The following is a 24,078-nucleotide window of genomic DNA, read 5'->3' as shown; positions in this document are numbered from 1 at the left end:
ACGTTTACTTTCTATCATGGGATCTATAACGCTGCAGCTTTACAGACTGACTAGATCCCAGAAAGATAGTAGAGTTAACACACAGACACAAATTAAGAAGACTTTATTATTTATTTACATACATTAAGGCAAAACTGTCTGATATTTGTAATAAAGTATACAAAAAATAAATCAATCGATTGAAAGCGGTTTTATGTGTGGACATATACTTGACATGTGTTCCTGTCAAAAATCATCACTGGAAAAAAACTAAACATGGAACCTCTGACATATGACTTCATCTTCCAGTTGTGAGTGTAGTTGAGACATTTGGCAGCAGAATCAGTGTGTCACTGGCACAGAATTCAAACCTTGAAATTAGAGCATATGAACTAGATGTCTCCTATAGATCTCTATGGTCATTGGCTCTGCTGTTTGGACTGCCGTTGGGACACCAGCTTCGACAGGTGTTTGCTAACAACAGACGGCCTCTTGTAGATCATCCTGCGGTCCCCTCCTTTAACATGGATCTGGTTGGCCGAGGGGTAAGTCTGCTCCAGTAACGTCTTCTGAAGCTGGGCCACCACCTGATATGGAAGCACATACAGTCAGTCAATGTTCATTTGAGTTAGTTTGAGGGCCCTGTGAGAAACAGTCAATATGCATTATCCCAATTCCATCCATCCCCTTTCTCCCCGAAGTGTGCAGTAGTGCAGTCCCCCTGAACTAGTGCAGTCGTTGGCTAAGATGGCAGCGACGAATGGTGCATTGCCTCGAGCTCCTACAAAACATTGCAGGTTTCTTTTTCTAAAAAAAATCTTACTCAGTTTGTTTTGTGCATTACTTCATACCCCCCAGGTAGAACTATTGGAATTTTAATCGCTTGGTAGTCACACCGTCCACCTGACCTTCCCGAATTCCCAAAGACGGCGGAACAATGGTCTATGTACTTCAGTGAGGCGCCGGGTTGCCTGGGAGTCCTACCGGAGAGCAGGAAATAGACACAGATGGAGAGGCAGATGTGGGAGGGTCTTAGTGAGATTGAGACGCTGGGTGACCCGTCCTCCATTACCGAGCATACTACTCTCCAATGTTCAACCATTAGTGAATAAAATTGATGAACTCAGAGCGAGGATCTCCTTCCAGAGGGACATCAGATTCTGCAACATACTCTGTTTTTCTGAGACCTGGCTTTCCTCCAACATCCAAACAGATTATATACAACCAGCGTGTTTGACAGTTCATCAAGCAGATAGGAAGAGGGCTCTCTCTAGCAAGAACAAAGGCAGAGGGCTCTGCTTTATGATCAATAACAAGTAGTGCGACGAGGAACACTTACAGAAACTTGCGAGCTTCTGCACTCCCAACTTGGACTACTTGGTCAAATGTCACCCTTTTTACCTTCCGAGAGTTTTCAGGGATTATCGCTACTTTGGTGTACATCCCGCCCTAAACTGACACCAAAAAAGCTCTCAAAGATCTTCATTGGACCCTGAATAAACTGGAGACCGAGTACCCGGAGGCAGCGTTCATTGTCGCGGAGAACTTTAACAAAAGTAATTTGAGAACCGTGCTTCCGAATTACTATCAACACATTAACATGGGTATAAGGCCATCTCCTGTCCTCCTTTTGGCAAATCTGACCATGACTCCATTTTGCTCTTCCCCACCTACAAACAAAGACTCAAGAGGAAAGTTCTGGTGGTCAGGTATGTACACCGCTGGTCTGACCAATCAGAATCCATGCTTCAAGACTGTTTTGATCACGTGGACTGGAATATTTTCCTATGCTGTTCAGCTCAGCCTTCAATACCATAGCGCCCCCTGAGCTCACAGCTCTGGGACTTAAGTTCTCCCTATGCAACTGGGTCCTGGACTTCCTGACGGGCCGCCCCAAGGTGGTGAAGGTATGCAACATTACCTCCTCCACACTGATCCTCAACATGGGGGCCCCACAAGGGTGCATCTTATTAGTCTCCTCCTGTACTCCCTGTATACCCACGACTGCGTGGCCTCACACAGTTCCAACTCCCTCATCAAGTGTGCTGATGACACGACAGTAATAGGCCTGATTACCAACAACGACAAGACACCCTACAGGGAGGAGGTAGGCACTCTGACGGTGTGGTGCCAGGTGAACAACCCCTCCCTCAACGTCAGCAAAACAAAAGAGGTGATTGTGGACTTCAGGAGGAACCAAGCTGGGCACGCCCCCATTCTCATCAACAGTCCCATCAAGGAACCTCAGCCACCCGCGTGACGAATCAGACGAGGGCAGTACAGGAGCTTCATGGCTAAAACGAACATACTGGCCAATAGCTTCTAGCCCCAGACCATCAGGCTGCTGAATAGCCACCACTAGTCAGCTACCTGCTACCTTGAAAGTTCTAGGATTTTTTCAACCCTACCCATGAGTACACACTTCAGGGTGAAGATTGAGAGATGGAATTGGGCCAGCCACTAGACAGACTAATGGAGGGAGGAAGGTTGTACACTACTCACTTGGTTTAGAGGAGCAGGAATTTGCTCATCAAAAGAATCCCCAATAATCACACTCACAGAAGTCCTACTGGAGAGGGGTTTGAATTTGGAGATTTCCCTGAAAGATTATCAAAACATTACATACAAATCTCAAAATAAGTTTGCTTTTACACTTGTACATTTTGGATATACTGTAGAGCATATCCAAAATGATTGTGTGATGACAGCTTGACATCACATTCACATGTACTGTATGTTGGTCTCACCTGACTTGAGAAGCACTTTCATTCAGGAAGAAATGTTCATCTACAGCACTGCTCTGGTGGGCTGGGTTACTGAGGAGGTACTTCTGAGAACACAAAGACATATGATAACATTGGACCATGGCCTGAAAGTAAATGTGTGTGTGCATTATAATCTTCACTTGTCTCTCTCCAACCGTTTCTATTTCCCTACAATTGAAGCAAAATGACTCACTTGATGTCCTTATCTCCTTGGTAACTGTAGTATTTCAAAAGCTGAAATCTCTGTTGCTATCAAAAAGTGAGTTCCAGGAAATAGAACCAAGATATTTTCACAAACCATTCAGACTTTAACCTGGAACAGTTATCAATAGTCACAGTCCCCTCTCTCTCTCCCCTCTCTCTCCCCCCTCTCTCTCTCCTGAGGAACGATCATTACTCTACCACTAGCTCCATCCCGTGGCTATGTTAGAGATTTTTCTCCAACACAACAAGGTTGGACCATCACACCTGGACATCTCCTCCTGCCCAATAACAGAATAGGGAATTTCATTTCTGGTGTCAGCAGGTATATTGAGGCACATTAAAATCACACATTCAAATGCATGGTTTAAAAATAAGACATTGAGAACATATGAGCTGTTGACCTGACCCCAGATATGTTCATTTGGTCTTTAAGATGGACCTGACGCCTTGAGGTTTTCAGCAATGTTTCAGTCAGACTCACCTGTCTCTGTATGAGGTTTTCAGCAATGTTTCAGTCAGACTCACCTGTCTCTGTATGAGGTTTTCAGCAATGTTTCAGTCAGACTCACCTGTCTCTGTATGAGGTTTTCAGCAATGTTTCAGTCAGACTCACCTGTCTCTGTATGAGGTCTTCAGCGATGTTTCAGTCAGACTCACCTGTCTCTGTATGAGGTCTTCAGCGATGTTTCAGTCAGACTCACCTGTCTCTGTATGAGGTCTTCAGCGATGTTGTCCCCCATGATGGCTGGCTTTAGCAGTCCCAGAATGATGAGGATGCGGCTGATGCCTGTGGCAGCTGAGAATTGCATGGCTTGGAGGGATGGCACCAGCTGACTGTACCTACAGACACAACAACATGTGACTAACTATAGAGACACACAGAACATAACATGTGACTGTAACTATAGAGACACAGAACACAATATGTAACTAACTATAGAGAATCAGAACACAACATGTGACTGTACCTAGAGAGACAAATACACAACAGACACACACACACACGTACTGTACCTAGAGACAAACACACAACATCAGATTGTCAGGAATGAAAAGCTTAGCAACACCAGCCCAACAACTACCTGACTCAGAGACGTCATGCTTATTACTTTTTTTGTTTTGTTGGGGGCACCAATGTCCTAAATCAATATATTTGAAAACGTTTGTGCAAAACATTTCTTAATATACACTGAACAAAAATATAAACACAACATGTAAAGTACTGGTCCCATGTTTCATGAGCTGAAATAGAAAAATCCCAGAATTGTTCCATATGCACAAAAATCTTATCTCTCAGATTTTCTGAACAAATTTGTTTACATCCCTGTTAGTGAATATTTCTCCTTTGCCAAGATAATCAAGAAGTTGATTAAACAGCATTATCATTACGCAGGTGCACAATAAAGGGCCACTCTAAAATGTGCAGTTGTCACTCAACACAATGCCACAGATGTCTCAAGTTGAGAGAGCGTACAATTTTTGAAAACTGTCAGAAACCGTCTCAGGGAAGTTCATTTACATGCTTGTCTTCACCGGGATCTTGCCCTGAATGTAGTTTGGCATCTTAACCAACTTCAGTGGGCAAATGCTCACCTTCGATGGCCACTGGCACACTGAAGAAGTGTGCTCTTCACAGATGAATCCCGGTTTCAACTGTACTAGGCAGATGGCAGACAGCTTGTATGGCGTTGTGTGGGTGAGCAGTTTGCTGATGTCAACGTTGTGAACAGAGTGCCCCATGGTGTCGGTGGGGTTATGGTAAGAGCAGGTATAAGCTACGGAAAATGAATACAATTGCATTTTATCAATGGCTATTTGAATGCAGAGATACCGTGACAAGATCCTGAGACCCGTTGTCGTGCAATTGATCTTCCGCTATCAACCTCATGTTTCAGCATGATAATGCACAGCCCAATGTCGCAAGGATCTGTACACAACTTCTGGAAGCTGAAAAAGTCCCTGTTCTTCAATTGCCTGCATACTCACCAGACATGTCACCCATTCAGCATGTTCGGGATGCGCTGGATTCCAGTTCCCGCCAATATCCAGCAACTTCACACAGCCATTGAAGAGGAGTGGGACAACATTCCACAGGCCACAATCAACAGTCTGATCAACTCTATGCGAAGGAGATGTTTTGCGCTGCATGAGGCAAATGGCGGTCACACCAGATTGACTGGTTTTCTGATCCATTTATTTCAATTGACTGATTACCTTATATAAACTGTTACTCAGTAAAATTGTTATGTTTAGATTTTTGTTCAGTGTAATTGCATGCCTCTTCCTTTAACAGACAAGAATTTAAATGGATTTCCAATCCTGATATTAAATGATCCCCAAATGCAATATTTCAAAACTGACAAGAATGGAGTATGATTATAGAACAATGCATGGAATATGATTAGAAAACAGCTCTAGGCTAGGCTGTGTTTCACTGTTCTTTAGGCTGTGTTTCACTGTTCTTTAGGCTGTGTTTCACTGTTCTTTAAGCTGTGTTTCACTGTTCTTTAGGCTGTGTTTCACTGTTCTTTAGGCTGTGTTTCACTGTTCTTTAAGCTGTGTTTCACTGTTCTTTAAGCTGTGTTTCACTGTTCTTTAGGCTGTGTTTCACTGTTCTTTAGGCTGTGTTTCACTGTTCTTTAGGCTGTGTTTCACTGTTCTTTAGGCTGTGTTTCACTGTTCTTTAGGCTGTGTTTCACTGTTCTTTAGGCTGTGTTTCACTGTTCTTTAGGCTGTGTTTCACTGTTCTTTAGGCTGTGTTTCACTGTTCATTAGGCTGTGTTTCACTGTTCTTTAGGCTGTGTTTCACTGTTCTTTAGGCTGTGTTTCACTGTTCTTTAGGCTGTGTTTCACTGTTCATTAGGCCAGCAGCAATAAGCCCTCAAAGCTGAAAGATTGCAGGGGAGAGATGAGGCTAGCAGAGTCCTTGACCTTAGTTTCAACTACAACATCATAGCGATGTGTTTATTCTGAACAATCTTGGTTACAACAGTGTGACATATAGACAATGTCGCATCGGTCTAAAAACAGACCTATTGGGAATATTCATTAGAAATATGATATTAATAAATATGTATTTTCAGCCAAAATCCCAAACTTTCTCTAACAGACGTTTTGACAGGAGAGAATGAGAGATATGTTTTGGGGCAAATGAGGAGAGCAGCGCTGGGATTTTGTAACTCAGGAGGGCCAATCGGTCTCGGCTCACTGGTGCTTTGAATTGGCTGGTCTCAGCCTGCAGAGCCCAATCAAGTGGCGTCCGCCTCACAGCTGCCCCCCCCGCCACCCAACAACCAGTGCTCAGCCCCCCACCCCTAGTGTTCAGCCCACCCATCTCAGACCACCCACAGCCCTGAGCCCTTGCCCTCAGTGCACCCCCAGCCCTAGCTCTCAGCCAACCCACCCCACAGCTCTGAACCTCACAGTTATCCCCACAGCCCTCACCCAACTGCTAGGCCCACAGCCCCAAGGCCCAGGCCTCAGCTCACCCCACAGTGCTAGTCAGGCCCACAGCCTCCAGCCAGGCCTCAACCTAGAGTGCACACCCCCCCGACCCAAAGTGCTCACCCCACAGCTTTCACCTCAAGTCGACATTGGCTTGTTATTTCCCACGTGTTGCGGTATAAAGTTTTGTCAAAGGATGTAAATCCTTATAAGGCTGTAGCCTGATGTCTAGACGAGGCAGTAGTCTGATGTCTAGACGAGGCTGTAACCTGATTGGGCCTCAGCTATTTGGAGAAACAAATGTTAACAGTCTTCCAGTCTTAAACTTCAGCAACAATACACGTGCCGTCAATGGGACGGTCTACCTGCTACACAGCAACCAACCAAAATGGCTGATGGCAATGCCGGACCCCTAACGGCTGTATTGTAGCAGGGCTGTTAGGAAGAGGTCACAAATAGACAAAAGTTTAATGGTGGCAGCAGAAAGGAAAATAGTTGCTGCTACCTTTCTCAATTTCAGCTTCACAGACCATTTTTCTTCTTCAAATCAGACATTTAAAGACTGACATTTTGACATTATCATCTTCCTTGCCACTATTTCACCCCTGAAGTCATTCTCATCCCACAATTTAGAAGGGACTCTTATAACCTGGCTCTTTAGGGACTTCTCTGTCTCCACACATTTCCACCTGTCACCTTTTCCTCTCCCTTAAAAACTTTATCAGCCCCTGTTTGAATCTGGTCAAATCATTGCTCTGTCTGTCTGTCTGTCGCATTATTTCAAAGATTCTCCAGCCACCTGTCCTGTTCCTTCTTATTCCTCCATTTTTAATTCTGCCCGGGAGGGAGGATTATGCGAGGGAAGGCATGCGTGTCAAAGGGAAATTTAGCGGGTAAAGACAGCCCAGATTGGCGGGATGAATTAAGGCGATAAGAGGGAGGGAGTGGAGGAACCATGTGCAAAACGCCTCAGCCATGTTGGTCATTTCAGAGGGCTCTTCTTTCCCCTTCCTCCTCAGCAGCGGCAAGGCAATATCTAAATTAATAACGTGGTGAAATGAGTTTGTGCGGCGGACTTTCTGCTGTTTGACTTTCCCATCTGGATTAGTGCAGGCTGAATAGACGCTCTGTTACTTTTGTTACAACTGTCGCAATTCACTGTCGGAATTTGGCCCCCCGACAAGATAAGAGGGCCCTGCCTCATTAGCATGTCATTCCATATGCAGGGCCTCCATTACCTGAGAGGGAGCTCACGGACAAAATAGACTATTACACGAGTAGAACGTGGAACATGTTCTATTACATGACTAGGAGAGAACACAGAACATGGACAATTACATTAGAACACAGAAAAGGGACTATTACATAGGCTAGAATGTAGAACATGTTCTATTACATGACTAGGAGAGAACACAGAACATGGACAATTACACAGGTTGGCATTTTATTGTCATGAGTCTTGCCCTGGAGGCAACTCTGCAGAGTGGTCACTAGCTGGCACAGCCACAAATTCATACAATCTTATTTTAAACATAACCCTAACCACACTGTTAAGTCTAATGCCTAACCCTGACCTTAAATTACATCCAAAAAGTACATTTTGGTTTTCATACATTTTTACAATACAGCCAATTTTAACTTTTCAGCTGGCCCATCTAGTGGAAATGGGTCAGTTCTGCCTCCTGTGCAAGATTCATGAAAATAAACATCAACCTGCAACTATTACGAGAGAAAACGGGACAGGGACTATTACAGGAGAGAAAACGGAACAAGGACTATTACAGGAGAGAAAACGGAACAGGGACTATTACAGGAGAGAAAACGGAACAAGGACTATTACAGGAGAGAAAACGGAACAAGGACTATTACAGGAGAGAAAACGGAACAAGGACTATTACAGGAGAGAAAACGGAACAAGGACTATTACAGGAGAGAAAACGGAACAAGGACTATTACAGGAGAGAAAACGGGACAGGGACTATTACAGGAGAGAAAACGGGACAGGGACTATTACAGGAGAGAAAACGGAACAAGGACTATTACAGGAGAGAAAACGGAACAAGGACTATTACAGGAGAGAAAACGGAACAAGGACTATTACAGGAGAGAAAACGGGACAGGGACTATTACAGGAGAGAAAACGGAACAGGGACTATTACAGGAGAGAAAACGGGACAGGGACTATTACAGGAGAGAAAACGGAACAAGGACTATTACAGGAGAGAAAACGGGACAGGGACTATTACAGGAGAGAAAAGGGAACAAGGACTATTACAGGAGAGAAAACGGAACAAGGACTATTACAGGAGAGAAAACGGAACAAGGACTATTACAGGAGAGAAAACGGAACAAGGACTATTACAGGAGAGAAAACGGGACAGGGACTATTACAGGAGAGAAAACGGGACAGGGACTATTACAGGAGAGAAAACGGGACAGGGACTATTACAGGAGAGAAAACGGAACAGGGACTATTACAGGAGAGAAAACGGAACAGAGACTATTACAGGAGAGAAAACGGAACAAGGAGTATTACAGGAGAGAAAACGGAACAGGGACTATTACAGGAGAGAAAACGGAACAAGGACTATTACAGGAGAGAAAACGGGACAAGGACTATTACAGGAGAGAAAACGGGACAGGGACTATTACAGGAGAGAAAACGGAACAGGGACTATTACAGGAGAGAAAACGGAACAGAGACTATTACAGGAGAGAAAACGGAACAAGGACTATTACAGGAGAGAAAACGGAACAAGGACTATTACAGGAGAGAAAACGGGACAAGGACTATTACAGGAGAGAAAACGGAACAAGGACTATTACAGGAGAGAAAACGGGACAGGGACTATTACAGGAGAGAAAACGGAACAAGGACTATTACAGGAGAGAAAACGGGACAGGGACTATTACAGGAGAGAAAACGGAACAGGGACTATTACAGGAGAGAAAACGGGACAGGGACTATTACAGGAGAGAAAAGGGAACAAGGACTATTACAGGAGAGAAAACGGAACAAGGACTATTACAGGAGAGAAAACGGAACAAGGACTATTACAGGAGAGAAAACGGAACAAGGACTATTACAGGAGAGAAAACGGGACAGGGACTATTACAGGAGAGAAAACGGGACAGGGCCTATTACAGGAGAGAAAACGGGACAGGGACTATTACAGGAGAGAAAACGGAACAGGGACTATTACAGGAGAGAAAACGGAACAGAGACTATTACAGGAGAGAAAACGGAACAAGGAGTATTACAGGAGAGAAAACGGAACAGGGACTATTACAGGAGAGAAAACGGAACAAGGACTATTACAGGAGAGAAAACGGGACAAGGACTATTACAGGAGAGAAAACGGAACAAGGACTATTACAGGAGAGAAAACGGAACAGGGACTATTACAGGAGAGAAAACGGAACAGGGACTATTACAGGAGAGAAAACGGAACAAGGACTATTACAGGAGAGAAAACGGGACAGGGACTATTACAGGAGAGAAAACGGGACAGGGACTATTACAGGAGAGAAAAGGGAACAAGGACTATTACAGGAGAGAAAACGGAACAAGGACTATTACAGGAGAGAAAACGGAACAAGGACTATTACAGGAGAGAAAACGGAACAAGGACTATTACAGGAGAGAAAACGGGACAGGGACTATTACAGGAGAGAAAACGGGACAGGGACTATTACAGGAGAGAAAACGGGACAGGGACTATTACAGGAGAGAAAACGGAACAGGGACTATTACAGGAGAGAAAACGGAACAGGGACTATTACAGGAGAGAAAACGGAACAAGGACTATTACAGGAGAGAAAACGGAACAAGGACTATTACAGGAGAGAAAACGGAACAAGGACTATTACAGGAGAGAAAACGGAACAAGGACTATTACAGGAGAGAAAACGGGACAGGGACTATTACAGGAGAGAAAACGGAACAAGGACTATTACAGGAGAGAAAACGGGACAGGGACTATTACAGGAGAGAAAACGGAACAAGGACTATTACAGGAGAGAAAACGGGACAGGGACTATTACAGGAGAGAAAAGGGAACAAGGACTATTACAGGAGAGAAAACGGAACAAGGACTATTACAGGAGAGAAAACGGAACAAGGACTATTACAGGAGAGAAAACGGAACAAGGACTATTACAGGAGAGAAAACGGGACAGGGACTATTACAGGAGAGAAAACGGGACAGGGACTATTACAGGAGAGAAAACGGGACAGGGACTATTACAGGAGAGAAAGCGGAACAGGGACTATTACAGGAGAGAAAACGGAACAGGGACTATTACAGGAGAGAAAACGGAACAAGGAGTATTACAGGAGAGAAAACGGAACAGGGACTATTACAGGAGAGAAAACGGAACAAGGACTATTACAGGAGAGAAAACGGGACAAGGACTATTACAGGAGAGAAAACGGGACAGGGACTATTACAGGAGAGAAAACGGAACAGGGACTATTACAGGAGAGAAAACGGAACAGGGACTATTACAGGAGAGAAAACGGAACAAGGACTATTACAGGAGAGAAAACGGAACAAGGACTATTACAGGAGAGAAAACGGGACAAGGACTATTACAGGAGAGAAAACGGAACAAGGACTATTACAGGAGAGAAAACGGGACAGGGACTATTACAGGAGAGAAAACGGAACAAGGACTATTACAGGAGAGAAAACGGGACAGGGACTATTACAGGAGAGAAAACGGAACAAGGACTATTACAGGAGAGAAAACGGGACAGGGACTATTACAGGAGAGAAAAGGGAACAAGGACTATTACAGGAGAGAAAACGGAACAAGGACTATTACAGGAGAGAAAACGGAACAAGGACTATTACAGTTTGTAAGTCGCTCTGGATAAGAGCGTCTGCTAAATGACTTAAATGTAATGTAATGTACAGGAGAGAAAACGGAACAAGGACTATTACAGGAGAGAAAACGGGACAGGGACTATTACAGGAGAGAAAACGGGACAGGGACTATTACAGGAGAGAAAACGGGACAGGGACTATTACAGGAGAGAAAACGGAACAGGGACTATTACAGGAGAGAAAACGGAACAGAGACTATTACAGGAGAGAAAACGGAACAAGGAGTATTACAGGAGAGAAAACGGAACAGGGACTATTACAGGAGAGAAAACGGAACAAGGACTATTACAGGAGAGAAAACGGGACAAGGACTATTACAGGAGAGAAAACGGGACAAGGACTATTACAGGAGAGAAAACGGGACAGGGACTATTACAGGAGAGAAAACGGAACAGGGACTATTACAGGAGAGAAAACGGAACAAGGAGTATTACAGGAGAGAAAACGGAACAGGGACTATTACAGGAGAGAAAACGGAACAAGGACTATTACAGGAGAGAAAACGGGACAAGGACTATTACAGGAGAGAAAACGGGACAGGGACTATTACAGGAGAGAAAACGGAACAGGGACTATTACAGGAGAGAAAACGGAACAGAGACTATTACAGGAGAGAAAACGGAACAAGGACTATTACAGGAGAGAAAACGGAACAAGGACTATTACAGGAGAGAAAACGGGACAAGGACTATTACAGGAGAGAAAACGGAACAAGGACTATTACAGGAGAGAAAACGGGACAGGGACTATTACAGGAGAGAAAACGGAACAAGGACTATTACAGGAGAGAAAACGGGACAGGGACTATTACAGGAGAGAAAACGGGACAGGGACTATTACAGGAGAGAAAACGGGACAGGGACTATTACAGGAGAGAAAACGGGACAGGGACTATTACAGGAGAGAAAACGGAACAGGGACTATTACAGGAGAGAAAACGGAACAGAGACTATTACAGGAGAGAAAACGGAACAAGGAGTATTACAGGAGAGAAAACGGAACAGGGACTATTACAGGAGAGAAAACGGAACAAGGACTATTACAGGAGAGAAAACGGGACAAGGACTATTACAGGAGAGAAAACGGGACAGGGACTATTACAGGAGAGAAAACGGAACAGGGACTATTACAGGAGAGAAAACGGAACAGAGACTATTACAGGAGAGAAAACGGAACAAGGACTATTACAGGAGAGAAAACGGAACAAGGACTATTACAGGAGAGAAAACGGGACAAGGACTATTACAGGAGAGAAAACGGAACAAGGACTATTACAGGAGAGAAAACGGGACAGGGACTATTACAGGAGAGAAAACGGAACAAGGAGTATTACAGGAGAGAAAACGGGACAGGGACTATTACAGGAGAGAAAACGGAACAAGGAGTACCACACGAGTAAATATGGAGTAAATATGGACTATTGCAGGTGTATAAAACAGAGATTCATCACACAAGTGTCAAAAAGAAAGTGTAATATAAAACTACAAGTGATTAATTGGGAGATTCCTGTGAAATACAGTGACACCAAACAGAAGGTAGAACTATTCTCCTTGCTACCTTGTAGTGTTACTTGGAAATACTTCTAACAGGGCTCCAGTCACATTCAAGTTGCGAACATTTGTAAATGAAATCAAAGTGCCATTCTTCCTGAGATGAACAACTACTGAAACTAGAGACATGAATGAATGAATGACTGCAGACAGATGGCTTTTTTATTTAACCAAATGAGCAATTCACCACTTGGCCAAAGTGTGGCAGTGTTGTACTACCCAGAACAGCCAGACCAGCAGCAGTTCCTTCCTCCCCGAGTCAATACTATAGATTCTAGTGGAGGAAATGCATGGGGGCCCGAGACAGCCGTGCTTGATTAGTGGAACGGAGCAACAATAGTTACGCTTACAACGGTGCCAATTAGAATTAATTGGGGTTCCTGACTCTCCTGCTTGTCTCTGGGGAGCTGTGCTGTTCTAACAGTTAGAGGCTGAGAGGCAGAAACATAGGAAACATGGCTATTCTCTGTCGCAGAGTAACACACACTCACTCCCTCTCTCTCAAGCACACACACACACACACACACACACTCACTCCCTCTCTCTCAAGCGCACACACACACACACACACTCTCCCTCTCTCTCTCGCGCACACACACACACACACACCCTCTCTCTCGCGCACACACACACACACTCTCCCTCTCTCTCTCGCGCACACACACACACACCCTCTCTCTCTCGCGCACACACACACACTCACTCCCTCTCTCTCTCTCTCTCTCGCGCACACTTGAAAGATTCACAGGCACAGTCATGGTTTTTCAATTATCATCAATCAATATCCTAACAGAGCGCGTCATATTTCCTGGTGTTACTGTCCACTCCACTAGGTCTTGTCTACTCCCAGAGCACATTGGTGAAGCTGCCTATCTGGGCCCTGAGTACCCCATGACATGGGTTGGGATGCCTGGAGCCTGGCCTTGCCTTGCTCCACTGGATTATTGAACACAGGCAAGCAACACACCGAGTGAATGAGCTCAGAGGAGAATGCTGCTGCTACCTGTGCCTGGTCTGCAGAGTGGCTGGACTGCTGTCTGTCACTATACAGTCCTCAACCTAGACATAGCCACAGAGTATGGAAAGATCTTTACATCAGCTCTGGTATTGAATACTAATAGTAGTCAAAACTGTTCGCTGCTCTGGCACCCCAATGGTGGAACAAACTCCCTCACGACGCCAGGTCAGCGGAGTCAATCACCACCTTCCGGAGACACCTGAAACCCCACCTCTTTAAGGAATACCTAGGATAGGATAAAGTAATCCTTCTAACCCCCCCCCCCCTTAAAAGAGTTAGATGCACTATTGTAAAGTGGTTGTTCCACTGGATATCATAAGGTGAATGCACCAATTTGTAAGTCGCTCTGGATAAGAGCGTCTGCTAAATGACTTAAATGTAAATGTAAATGTATTGGAGGTGTTGTCAATAACGTCACATTCTACCTCGTGCACGTCCTTTGACTATTTTTGGAAACGGCAGCTCACAACTTCAACCCTAGAGACGGTCTCTTTTTAGTCATGCGTTTCAGAACCAGCCTTCTACCCAGCCTGTAAAACTGCGACTGAAAGCGCAGATGGACACACACTTTCAACAAACAAAGTGAAAATAAAAGCATTTGGTTGATAAATCAAATTAACCTAGAGGAATCACCTAAGCCCATCACACCAGTCCATCATCTGACAAAGTGACAGTGAAACAAAACTATCTCTGCCTACCTTCCTCTGCTAGCGGTCTGGCTAGGGGGTCTGAGTGTCAGAGAAACAGGAACACAGTTTGCCCAGCGCCGTCTGAGACAGTCCGTATCCTCAGTGTGCCCAGGGTACTAATGAGGGATCAGATGATGAATGGGGCCTGGCTGGATGTGATATGGAGTCTCCATCTGGGCTCATAACTCTAGCAGGTTTCCATACCGGTGAGACTGATCCACCACCAGACCACCCCCCAGCTTGGCCATGCCCATGCCAAGCCCACCACCCCAGCTTGGCCATGCCCAGGCCAAGCCCACCACCCCAGCTGGGCCATGCCCAGGCCAAGCCCACCACCCCAGCTGGGCCATGCCCATGCCAAGCCCACCACCCCAGCTTGGCCATGCCCATGCCAAGCCCACCACCCCAGCTTGGCCATGCCCATGCCAAGCCCACCCCCCAGCTGGGCCATGCCCATGCCAAGCCCACCCCCCAGCTGGGCCATGCCCATGCCAAGCCCACCCCCCAGCTGGGCCATGCCCAGGCCAAGCCCACCACCCCAGCTGGGCCATGCCCAGGCCAAGCCCACCACCCCAGCTGGGCCATGCCCAGGCCAAGCCCACCACACCAGCTGGTACAGTAGCTCATGTGTGCCTGCTGAGAGACAGACAATCAGGTGGGGCTTCCATCACCTCCACCACACCATCAGACACATTGCTTTGACCCTCTGGTTCTGCTCATTTAAAATGTCACTGCAGGTTGACCAACCATTAACCCTTTAAAGTAAACGCCTTCTTAGGACATCAAGCCTCTTCCTCTCACCTTGACCGGCACTGTCCTTTTCTTCTACTTGATATTATGAAGAGGGCAGATGTTGGTCATACTAACATGAAAACAACTTTGTCCTGAATATCTGAAATAAGGAAAATAAGCAACATCATGAATGTAATTGGCCTATTTCTAAATAGTTATACCCCAGTGATTTCATGATGCAAAGGATTCAGTTTGAGTAAACACATTTGAAAAGCTAGAGTAAAATGGTGTTTTGACAATCAAGCAAACACTCATTAAACAAACAATAAGGACAAGCTCATTAAAATAGAATACTTCCCACTGTTTTGGATTATATTAAATAGGAGTCAATATTTTCCAGAGACAAATTCATTCTGTAATACACCAACTCTAATACACACACACAAACACCGTCTCTCACACACACAAGTTATAAGGTCCAATTATAAACTGAAGTCTGGTATCTATGGTTCCCCATCTCCTTCCTATATAAAACACTAAACACTGACTGTTACAGTAGATATTAGGAATCTGGCCTTCATGCCAATGTGTTATATTTACATGTAGGCCATTGTCTACTGTAGACTTTAGGGAGAGTGTAGGGTTGCCTGCAGATTTATGTGATTCTGCTATATATTACACTATCATCAAGTGCGAACGCGAAGACACTGTACATTTGAAACTGGGTCAACTTCACAAGACCCATTTTCAGGGCAAAGAAAACAAACTCCTTGTATGCGCTTCATCCTGTAGGGATCCGACTAAAACTACGTCCCTGAATGAATGCAATCTGTATGGCTAGACAGAGGGGCTTCCACTAACTCCTGGCGTTCTGCTGACTTTATTTCTCATTAGGAAGTAGTATCTCTGGCTCCTAGCCTCAGAGGAGAAATACCAAAAGGAAAGATATAGCCTGGGATCCAAACTGAGACAATGGTGAAATAGAGCATATCAGTTTGGATTCCAGGCTAGGGAACTCTAGTCTCCATCTCGCTCTACTTTCATTTTGTCTGATAAAACAGCAGTAATTTGGGAGAGAGCCGTGGTTAATGAGAAGGACTTTGATGTGTAAATTCTGGAGCCCAGGCAGAGAGCAGCCTCGCTGATACCGTCTCCTCAGGTACCATCACAGCGTGTGTGTGATGTGTAAATTCTGGAGCCCAGGCAGAGAGCAGCCTCGCTGATACCGTCTCCTCAGGTACCATCACAGAGTGTGTGTGATGTGTAAATTCTGGAGCCCAGGCAGAGAGCAGCCTCGCTGATACCGTCTCCTCAGGTACCATCACGGCGTGTGTGTGATGTGTAAATTCTGGAGCCCAGGCAGAGAGCAGCCTCGCTGATACCATCTCCTCAGGTACCATCACATAGTGTGTGTGATGTGTAAATTCTGGAGCCCAGGCAGAGAGCAGCCTCGCTGATACCGTCTCCTCAGGTACCATCACAGAGGGTGTGTGGTGTAAATTCTGGAGCCCAGGCAGAGAGCAGCCTCGCTGATACCGTCTCCTCAGGTACCATCACGGCGTGTGTGTGTGTGCGCGCACAACGTTGTATGAATGTTAAGTTGTATCGGACGTTGTTGCACTTGTATTATGTTCTAAAGAATGTCAATACACACATACTCCGGTGGCTCCGGATAGAACTACAAAAATGGTTTCAGTAATCTTGATATTACATATTTCTTGTTTTCTATCTAAAATCAGAGACTAATAATATAAATCTACTTTAGGCAGCAATCCTTTCCTCGGTTGATTTCTAAGTTGCAGAGTAATTGGATGTCCAGCCAGTACACTGTAGTCTGCTAGGCAGCAGGGAAATGAAATGAATGCCTATTAATCAGAGGATAATTGGACACATATCTCTGATAAATGACACGGCTCCACTTACAGTCACGTACAAATTAGGCCATTTTCAACGACTCATTTCTTATCTCACTAAAGAAATGAAATGTTATATAACCCCACAGAGCAAATGGGATGCTGGTGGAGGGAAATAACAGAGACAAAACTAGGGTTGGAAAATCCCTGGAACTTTCCTAAAATTCACAGGTTTTCCAGAAATCCCACCGTTTGGAGGATCCTCAGATTTCCTGCATATTCATTGCTTATTCCAGGAATCTTCCAAGCGCAATTTATGGAAAACTTAGACTTTTTGGAAAAGTTACAAGAATTTCACATAACAAATGTTTTAGTTTTTTTGCAAAGCATATGGAAAGTGTTTGTTCATGAATAATAACTTTGAACACAATGTTGTTGTTCAAAGATGTTACGCTTGGGGAGCGTGAAGCATTCACCCTCCAATTGATACAAAGAAAAGCAATATTGTAAATGGTAGGGTCAAACAAATTTTCAGCTTACATATTTTCATGTGTTTACCTGTATTGTTTTACAGCATATTACCATATTGTTTTACAGCATATTACCATATTGTTATGTAAATCACTGCTATTTACTGATGACTATGAATAACTGACAGTTTCACTAATGTCCTGCCTGATTATCATAATATCCTATATGGTAATTTATGAACAATGAATATGAATAGGGTTATATGTCCATTATCCACAGCTTGACATGAATCATGCATAGGGAAAAAAGAGACTTATTATTAAAATGTGTGTCATCTCTCCCCCACCCTAATTCTCCGCTCTCATTTCTTCCTGATGAAAGAGAGTGTGATCTACTAATGAGTTCCTTTGGCCTCATTAATCATGTTAATGCTGCTTCCTGTCCAACAGAGATAATCAACTACAGTGGATCCTATCCACTATCCATACAGAAAATATGGATGGAGTCAAGGGCTTGAGTAACACAGTAGTACCAACTCGCTCTGCTCCTCCTTTCTCCCTTCCCTTCCCTCCCTCTCCTCCGTTCCTCCTCCTCGAGGTGACTTACCAGTACTTCTGCCACTGGTCCACCTCAAAGATGTCCTCTGGAATGGGATCAATAAGGACAAGGTCTGACACCTGCCTGAGGACGGAAGAGGGGGGGGGGGGAGAAAGAGAAAGAGAGCGAGAGATGACACAGTGGGAAAAAGAGAGGACACAGAAACAAAAAAAGAGAACGAAACAGTGATGAAGTGGGCCTCCAGTGTCCGTTCTGACCCTTCCCCTATACCCTTCCTGTCCTGTCCGTAATGAGTGTGAGAAGGATTTCTCTGCCCCGGTTGTCTGTCTGTCCGTCTGATTGATCCAGGCCCACTGGCAGACAGATGGACCCACACCCCATCACCACATCCAGGGGGGAATATATTTTATTCTGCGGGTGTCATCCTCTCACATTCACTTAATTTACTCTCTTAACTGACGCACATCACGGCTGATGAAACGCTAAATCTCTCACCTCGGGCCGGGAGGCTGATCCCTCCCTGTTCGTGTTAATCACTAGGTTTCTCAGAAATGGGGGTTGGTGGGGATGTGGGGAGTGAGGGTAGAGAATGTATGATGTCCCTCCCTGGGTTTGATGCAGTGCTGAGTCTAGCTACAGATTGTGATAATACTTTTGAAGTACTGGAGTTACTGTAGTCAATAATGTGAGAGGGAAGAGGATGGAACTCAAACAGAGATGAGAAAGTGAGAATGCCCAAAGTTTGTCAAAAACTGTACAAATCTTTCCCTTTCATTTGGGATAGAGGCATAAAGCTGAATCTACACAACCACTTTGGAGATATGAACATATCAAACAACTTTTGGAGTGAACCTATCACTAAGTGATCTCAATATATTTTGACTTGTGGCAAGTTTGGCAAAAAGAAACGAGTTAGCCTATATTTTCCATTGAGATTCCGTTGCTAGGTGGGCAGGGAGACTCACGCGTCATGGATATGGCTGTAGAACCTGGCGTTGAGCGTGCCCAGTTCAGACCCCACCAGGATGAAAGGCGTGGCTAAACCAGCTAACCTGATGAGGCGGTGGAGGTCGTCCACCATTCTGTAGGAGGAAAGACATCAATCAATTCATCAAATGTATGTCTTTACAACCACAGCTGTCACAAAGGGCTTTTACAGTAAAACACATCAAACCCTAAGTCGGCAGCTACACCATAACAACAGAAACACTGCCATTGAAACCCTTGAAATCAGCCAATGTAAAGTAGCCTAGTGGAAGAAGCCCCTGAAGTCCCCACCTTTGCCTTGTAAAGCAGGACAGATACAACAGAAAATCATCCAAAAGAAAAAGAGGGAGCATCGTCATCAAGTGAAATGCAGCTCCCCACAGACAGCCATCTGTTGTGTTGGGTCTCTTACACTAATAAATCAACATTGGAGAGAAGAGGCTAGGATGAAGAGGTTTCACTGCAGCAGCAGGGAGAATACAGTCATCAAACCCTCAGCTTGCCAGCTTATTGAATTCTGGGTAATTGATTGCTTGTATCAGAAGAAGACAGCCTGCTCTGCTGTTAGCCTGTGCCAGATCCCAAGGTAACAGAGAATGCTGACCTGACCGTCCACATACAACCACGACGACATCCACCCATCACTCAGACAGATTTAATGCTTAACAACACGTTACTTTGTCAGCCAGAGAGATTAGGGGAGAGTCAAGGACAGGGCAGGCCATGGCAGGGAGATTGTAGGGCAATGGACCCCGATGTCTCTGACTGGACAATCCATGAGGTGGCCACACATGGCGCTTAGCCAAGGGGAATAGTAAATCTGATAGGGAATGGTGTGTGTGCTTGTTGAGAATCAGGGCTTTAGAATAACTTGCATCAAACACCTATTACCTTGACTGTAGTAGTAGACTATTAGGTAACACTATTTTTTGGGTACTTTTTACCCCCTTTTCTCCCCAATTTCGTGATATCCAATTGGTAGTTAGTCTTGTCCCATCGCTGCAACTCCCGTACGGACTCGGGAGAGGCGAAGGTCGAGAGACATGCGTCCTCCGAAACACGACCCCGCCAGGCCACACTGCTTCTTGACATACTGCTCGCATAACCCGGTAGCCAGCCACACCAATGTGTCGGAGGAAACACAGTACACCTGGCGACCGTGTCAGAGTGCATGCACCCGGCCCACCACAGGAGTCGCTACAGCGCGACGGGACAAGGACTTCCCGGGCCGGCCGAACCCTCCCTAACCCGGACGACGCTAGGCCAATTGTGCGCCGCCTTATGGATCTCCTGGTTGCGGCCGGCTGCGACACAGCCCGGTATCGAACCCGGATCTGTAGTGACGCCGCTAACACTGCCTTAGACCGCTGCGCCACTCGGGAGGTCTATTAGATAACACTTTACATTAACAATGCATGAAAAACAAGATGGAAAGGATGCAAATTTGCACGACAGAGTAGCCTATAACTGCTTCATTTTGGTATTCTGGGGCAAGCAGTTAGAGGTAAAACTTTAAAATGACAGGATAGAGAAAACAAGATTCTTACTGTCCAGTGGTTGACATCCCCCAGACTTTCTCCGTCCCTGTACTTTCATTCTGCAGGACTCTTTTGCTGAACCCCAGTCCCACTCTGTCATAAGTGCACACCTGTGGGTGGGAAAATAGGATCATCAATCAATCAAATGTATTTTTTAAGCCTTTTTCACATCAGCAGTTGTCACAAAAACATTGGAACCAGGACAAGATTTGCAACCATGTTATACACAATCGTCTTCTGGTCAGGGAATGTAGTCCATCAATTTGTTTGTCCCACAAAAATAAAACCCTTCTAGAACTGTTGAATCATTAACAGAGTTGCCTGAAACGATGTACTGTATTTCTCCTTACCTTGGTTAGCAGTGCAACGTTCTCTTGTACATGGAACCAGATGTCAGAGGACATACCAGTGGGAGCATCCAGTATGACTACACAGGAAACAGAGTAGTTAGGGCTTACATCTGAGAGGAAATGACAGTTGTGTTGACATTTCTGGCAAGCTAGCAGACTTACCAACTGGCTGTCCTTGTCCTTTGCACATCAGGTGCATCTTTTGACCTAAACCGATATCTATAATTTCACCATCTGAAAAAAAATATACAAATTAATCAATGCTGATAATCTTAATCATAATGTAAGGGTTTTATTGGCCTTCTGTACTCATGTACGCATTAAAGAATAAAGTTGAGAGAGGAAAGTGAATGTCAGTGAGGCAGGAAGGTGAATCTCATGTTTGCAGCAGGTTACCTTCTGGCAGTAACAGTTGGCCCTCTCTTTGCAATGATGCATAGTTCAGAAAGGGAGGGATGAGGATGATGAGGAGGAGACATTTTCCAACTGAGGTAACGGTCGACCAGCATCTGCTCGTTTTAGCCCCTTGTTGTGGTCGATGTTGTTGACTGGTCTCTCCTGAACCTGCAGTCTGTCTGTCAGTCTATCATAGGAGAATAATAATCAACATGTTATATCAATGTGTGGATAAGCTACCTAGTTAGTATTTACAGCTGTCAGAAAGCCATAGTTACATAAACATGTGTCAGTCAAAATGCCTCTACAATGAGCGTTGGAATGGCTTTAACTAACGCATTGTGTCCACATGTAAGTTAAGTCATGTAATCAGTGTAACGTTAATGGAAGATAGTAATATCAGGGCTAGGTAAAGTAATTACCTAGGCTACTAGCTATGCCTTGCGGTAGTACTTAGCTAGTTCAGATCTGAACATCTGAGAGGAGATGGCAGTGGTGTCGACATTTCTGTCTCGCTAGCTAACCAAGCTAGTAGATTAGCAGCCTAGCGAAGTACAGTAGATAGCTACCTTTTTGTCTGTCCTAGCATCTCCAGTGGCTTCTTGACCGTCTGTCCTTCTGCGCATTTTTGAGTGTCAAGTTTGAATAAAGTATTACATAAACTATCTATCTACTAGCTGAAACCAGGTGGTGAATGCACAGGATTGAATGAATGCACCGCGTTAGCTAGAACTTCCTGGAAATGTACAGACGCCGAAATGGGACAACAATGCGTTTAGCTAAGAGTTGACACTGCAGCAGAAATTAGTGTTCAGCAGAAATTAGTGTTCAGTGTTCACTGCCACCGCCTTCTTCTTCTTCTATGACGTTTAGCGGCGGTTGGCATTACCGCCACCTACTAGACTGGAGTACAACTCCCTTATACTTTACTTGAAAAATAAAAATTTACTAAATAAATACCCTACCATCTAACACTATACTCACTAGGTTTAAAATTATATAAAATAAAATTAACACGCCCCTACTCCACTAATTAAATGTATTTATTCCTACCTCATGCCATCACCCTGAAAGGATGGGACATCACCACTTAACACATCCTGTAACTCTTCTGCTGTCAAGTCTCGCACACCCAAATACCTCTCTGCAGCTGCCACCATAACATCAATTTTTGGAGACTTCCGTTCCATCCCCGCAGAACAATTAATAACCATTGCTATAAATGCTAAAAATCCATTCTTACTGAAACTTATTTGACTTTTTGGCCTATCCCTCTGTATGGGTATATCTCTACTACTCTCACCACTCCTCCCCCTTAACCCATCTTCCTCTACTTTCTTCACTGCCTCTGCATATGACAACTTCTGCTCTACTTTAACCCTGGAAACCTCAACCTGCCTCTCTCACACGGGACATTTCTGATCCCCAGCTCCATGGGCACCCCTACAATTAACACATTCCACTACTTTCCCCAATACTACACATTCCTTTGTCTCATGCCCTTCTGCACATTTCTCACACCTTGGACACTCCCTCCTACACACTGCTGCCACATGCCCATAAGCTTGAGACCTGTAACATCTTAATGTATTCGGCACATACACTCGTACAGGATAACTTATATATCCTTACTTTTATATCCTTCTCTTTGTCAGGCAAAGACTCAACTTCAAAACTCAAAAGAACAGACAATGACTCTTCTGTTTCCCCACTCTCGCCACCCTGTCTGCGTCGCATCAAACGACGAGCATCACATACACCGGGAATCTTTGCCCTCAGCTGGTCAACGTTTATATCTACTGCTACCTCAGTTATCACTCCTTTCATTTAGCCCCTTTTCTTGAGAACAAAACCATTCACTTTTCTTGCCCCCATTCGTTTTACTTCGAGCGCATTCTCCATCTGACCAACAGAAACACAAACAATTATCACTAGACCATTTCTGGTTACCCTCACCGATTCCACATGACCCAACTCTTTTTTCACCCACCATGAAACCACAAATGGATCAGCCAAAAGGCAAGAGTCCACTTTTTCCATAAACTTCACTCCTACTGTCAGACTCGTCTTCATCCTGATCCTCGGTGCATACCTCTGTCTCTGATAACTTCACTGCACCTACCACCTCCGATGCTTCAGCCTCATTCACTTCCATTTCTCCTCCTGTCTTCAGCTCCCTCTGCTTACACTTTCTACCATTCTTCTTTGACAAACCATCTCCCTTTTTTCCACCATTTTTATCTGACTCAAGCTCCCCCTCTTCTTCCCTCACTCTCTTAGACCTCTTCTCCCCCTTTTTCTCTCCATTCCTTCTCCATTTTCCAAGTACACGTCTCCTTATGATAATACTGCCGCTTCATCCCTGACACCCATCTTGTACTTGCTTTCTCTAGGGACACCATTTTCCCCTTCCGGAGATCTGCTCATGTCCCCCCATCTTCAGTGTTCACTGCCTTCCAAAGTGTCTTGCTGCTGCACTATGGGGATATGGTCATTCATGTGTTCCTATTGGACAAAACACAACCTAAACAATCTGCAAATGCATCCAACAAGTTTGTAGAGTTACAAGCTTGATAGTCATTGTGTGGAAAGTACTAAACCTTTGACTAGGCCTACTTTTGCACTTTTTTTGTCTGAGTGAGGGAAATGCTGTAA

At 44.8% G+C, this 24,078-nt stretch overlaps 1 protein-coding gene across 2 annotated transcripts; it reads right to left on the bottom strand.

Annotated features, from left to right (window-relative positions):
* Window positions 1–86: 86 nt before the first annotated feature.
* On the bottom strand, window positions 87–22,234 carry LOC139573660 (uncharacterized). 2 transcript variants are annotated; one of them, XM_071397359.1, is made up of 11 exons: window positions 21,993–22,232; window positions 21,424–21,610; window positions 21,190–21,261; window positions 21,028–21,104; window positions 20,687–20,787; window positions 19,118–19,234; window positions 18,201–18,275; window positions 3,650–3,788; window positions 2,727–2,809; window positions 2,482–2,578; window positions 87–566 (listed from the first exon to the last, which is right to left on the bottom strand). In XM_071397359.1, the coding sequence occupies exons 1-11, from the start codon at window positions 22,047–22,049 to the stop codon at window positions 399–401; spliced, it is 1,173 nt and encodes a 390-aa protein (XP_071253460.1). In that variant the 5' UTR covers window positions 22,050–22,232; the 3' UTR covers window positions 87–398. The 2 variants fall into 2 exon arrangements, with proteins under 2 accessions (XP_071253460.1, XP_071253461.1); XM_071397360.1 differs by lacking the exon at window positions 19,118–19,234 and having other exon boundaries at window positions 21,993–22,234.
* Between the last annotated feature and the right edge of the window lie 1,844 nt (window positions 22,235–24,078).

Source organism: Salvelinus alpinus, chromosome 4, assembly GCF_045679555.1.
Source record: "Salvelinus alpinus chromosome 4, SLU_Salpinus.1, whole genome shotgun sequence".
NCBI lineage: Eukaryota > Metazoa > Chordata > Actinopteri > Salmoniformes > Salmonidae > Salvelinus > Salvelinus alpinus.
Note: the sequence above shows the minus strand (reverse complement) of the source record. Positions and strands in the feature narration are given on the sequence as shown.

Excerpts from the sequence above, each read along its gene's own strand:
- LOC139573660 (XM_071397359.1), bottom strand. The coding sequence starts at position 22,049 with ATGCGCAGAAGGACAGACGGTCAAGAAGCCACTGGAGATGCTAGGACA. Across the intron at positions 20,788-21,027 it reads ACGTTGCACTGCTAACCAAG|GTGTGCACTTATGACAGAGT; the intron begins GTAAGGAGAAAT and ends TCCCACCCACAG. Across the intron at positions 567-2,481 it reads TTCCTGCTCCTCTAAACCAA|GTGGTGGCCCAGCTTCAGAA; the intron begins GTGAGTAGTGTA and ends CTTCCATATCAG.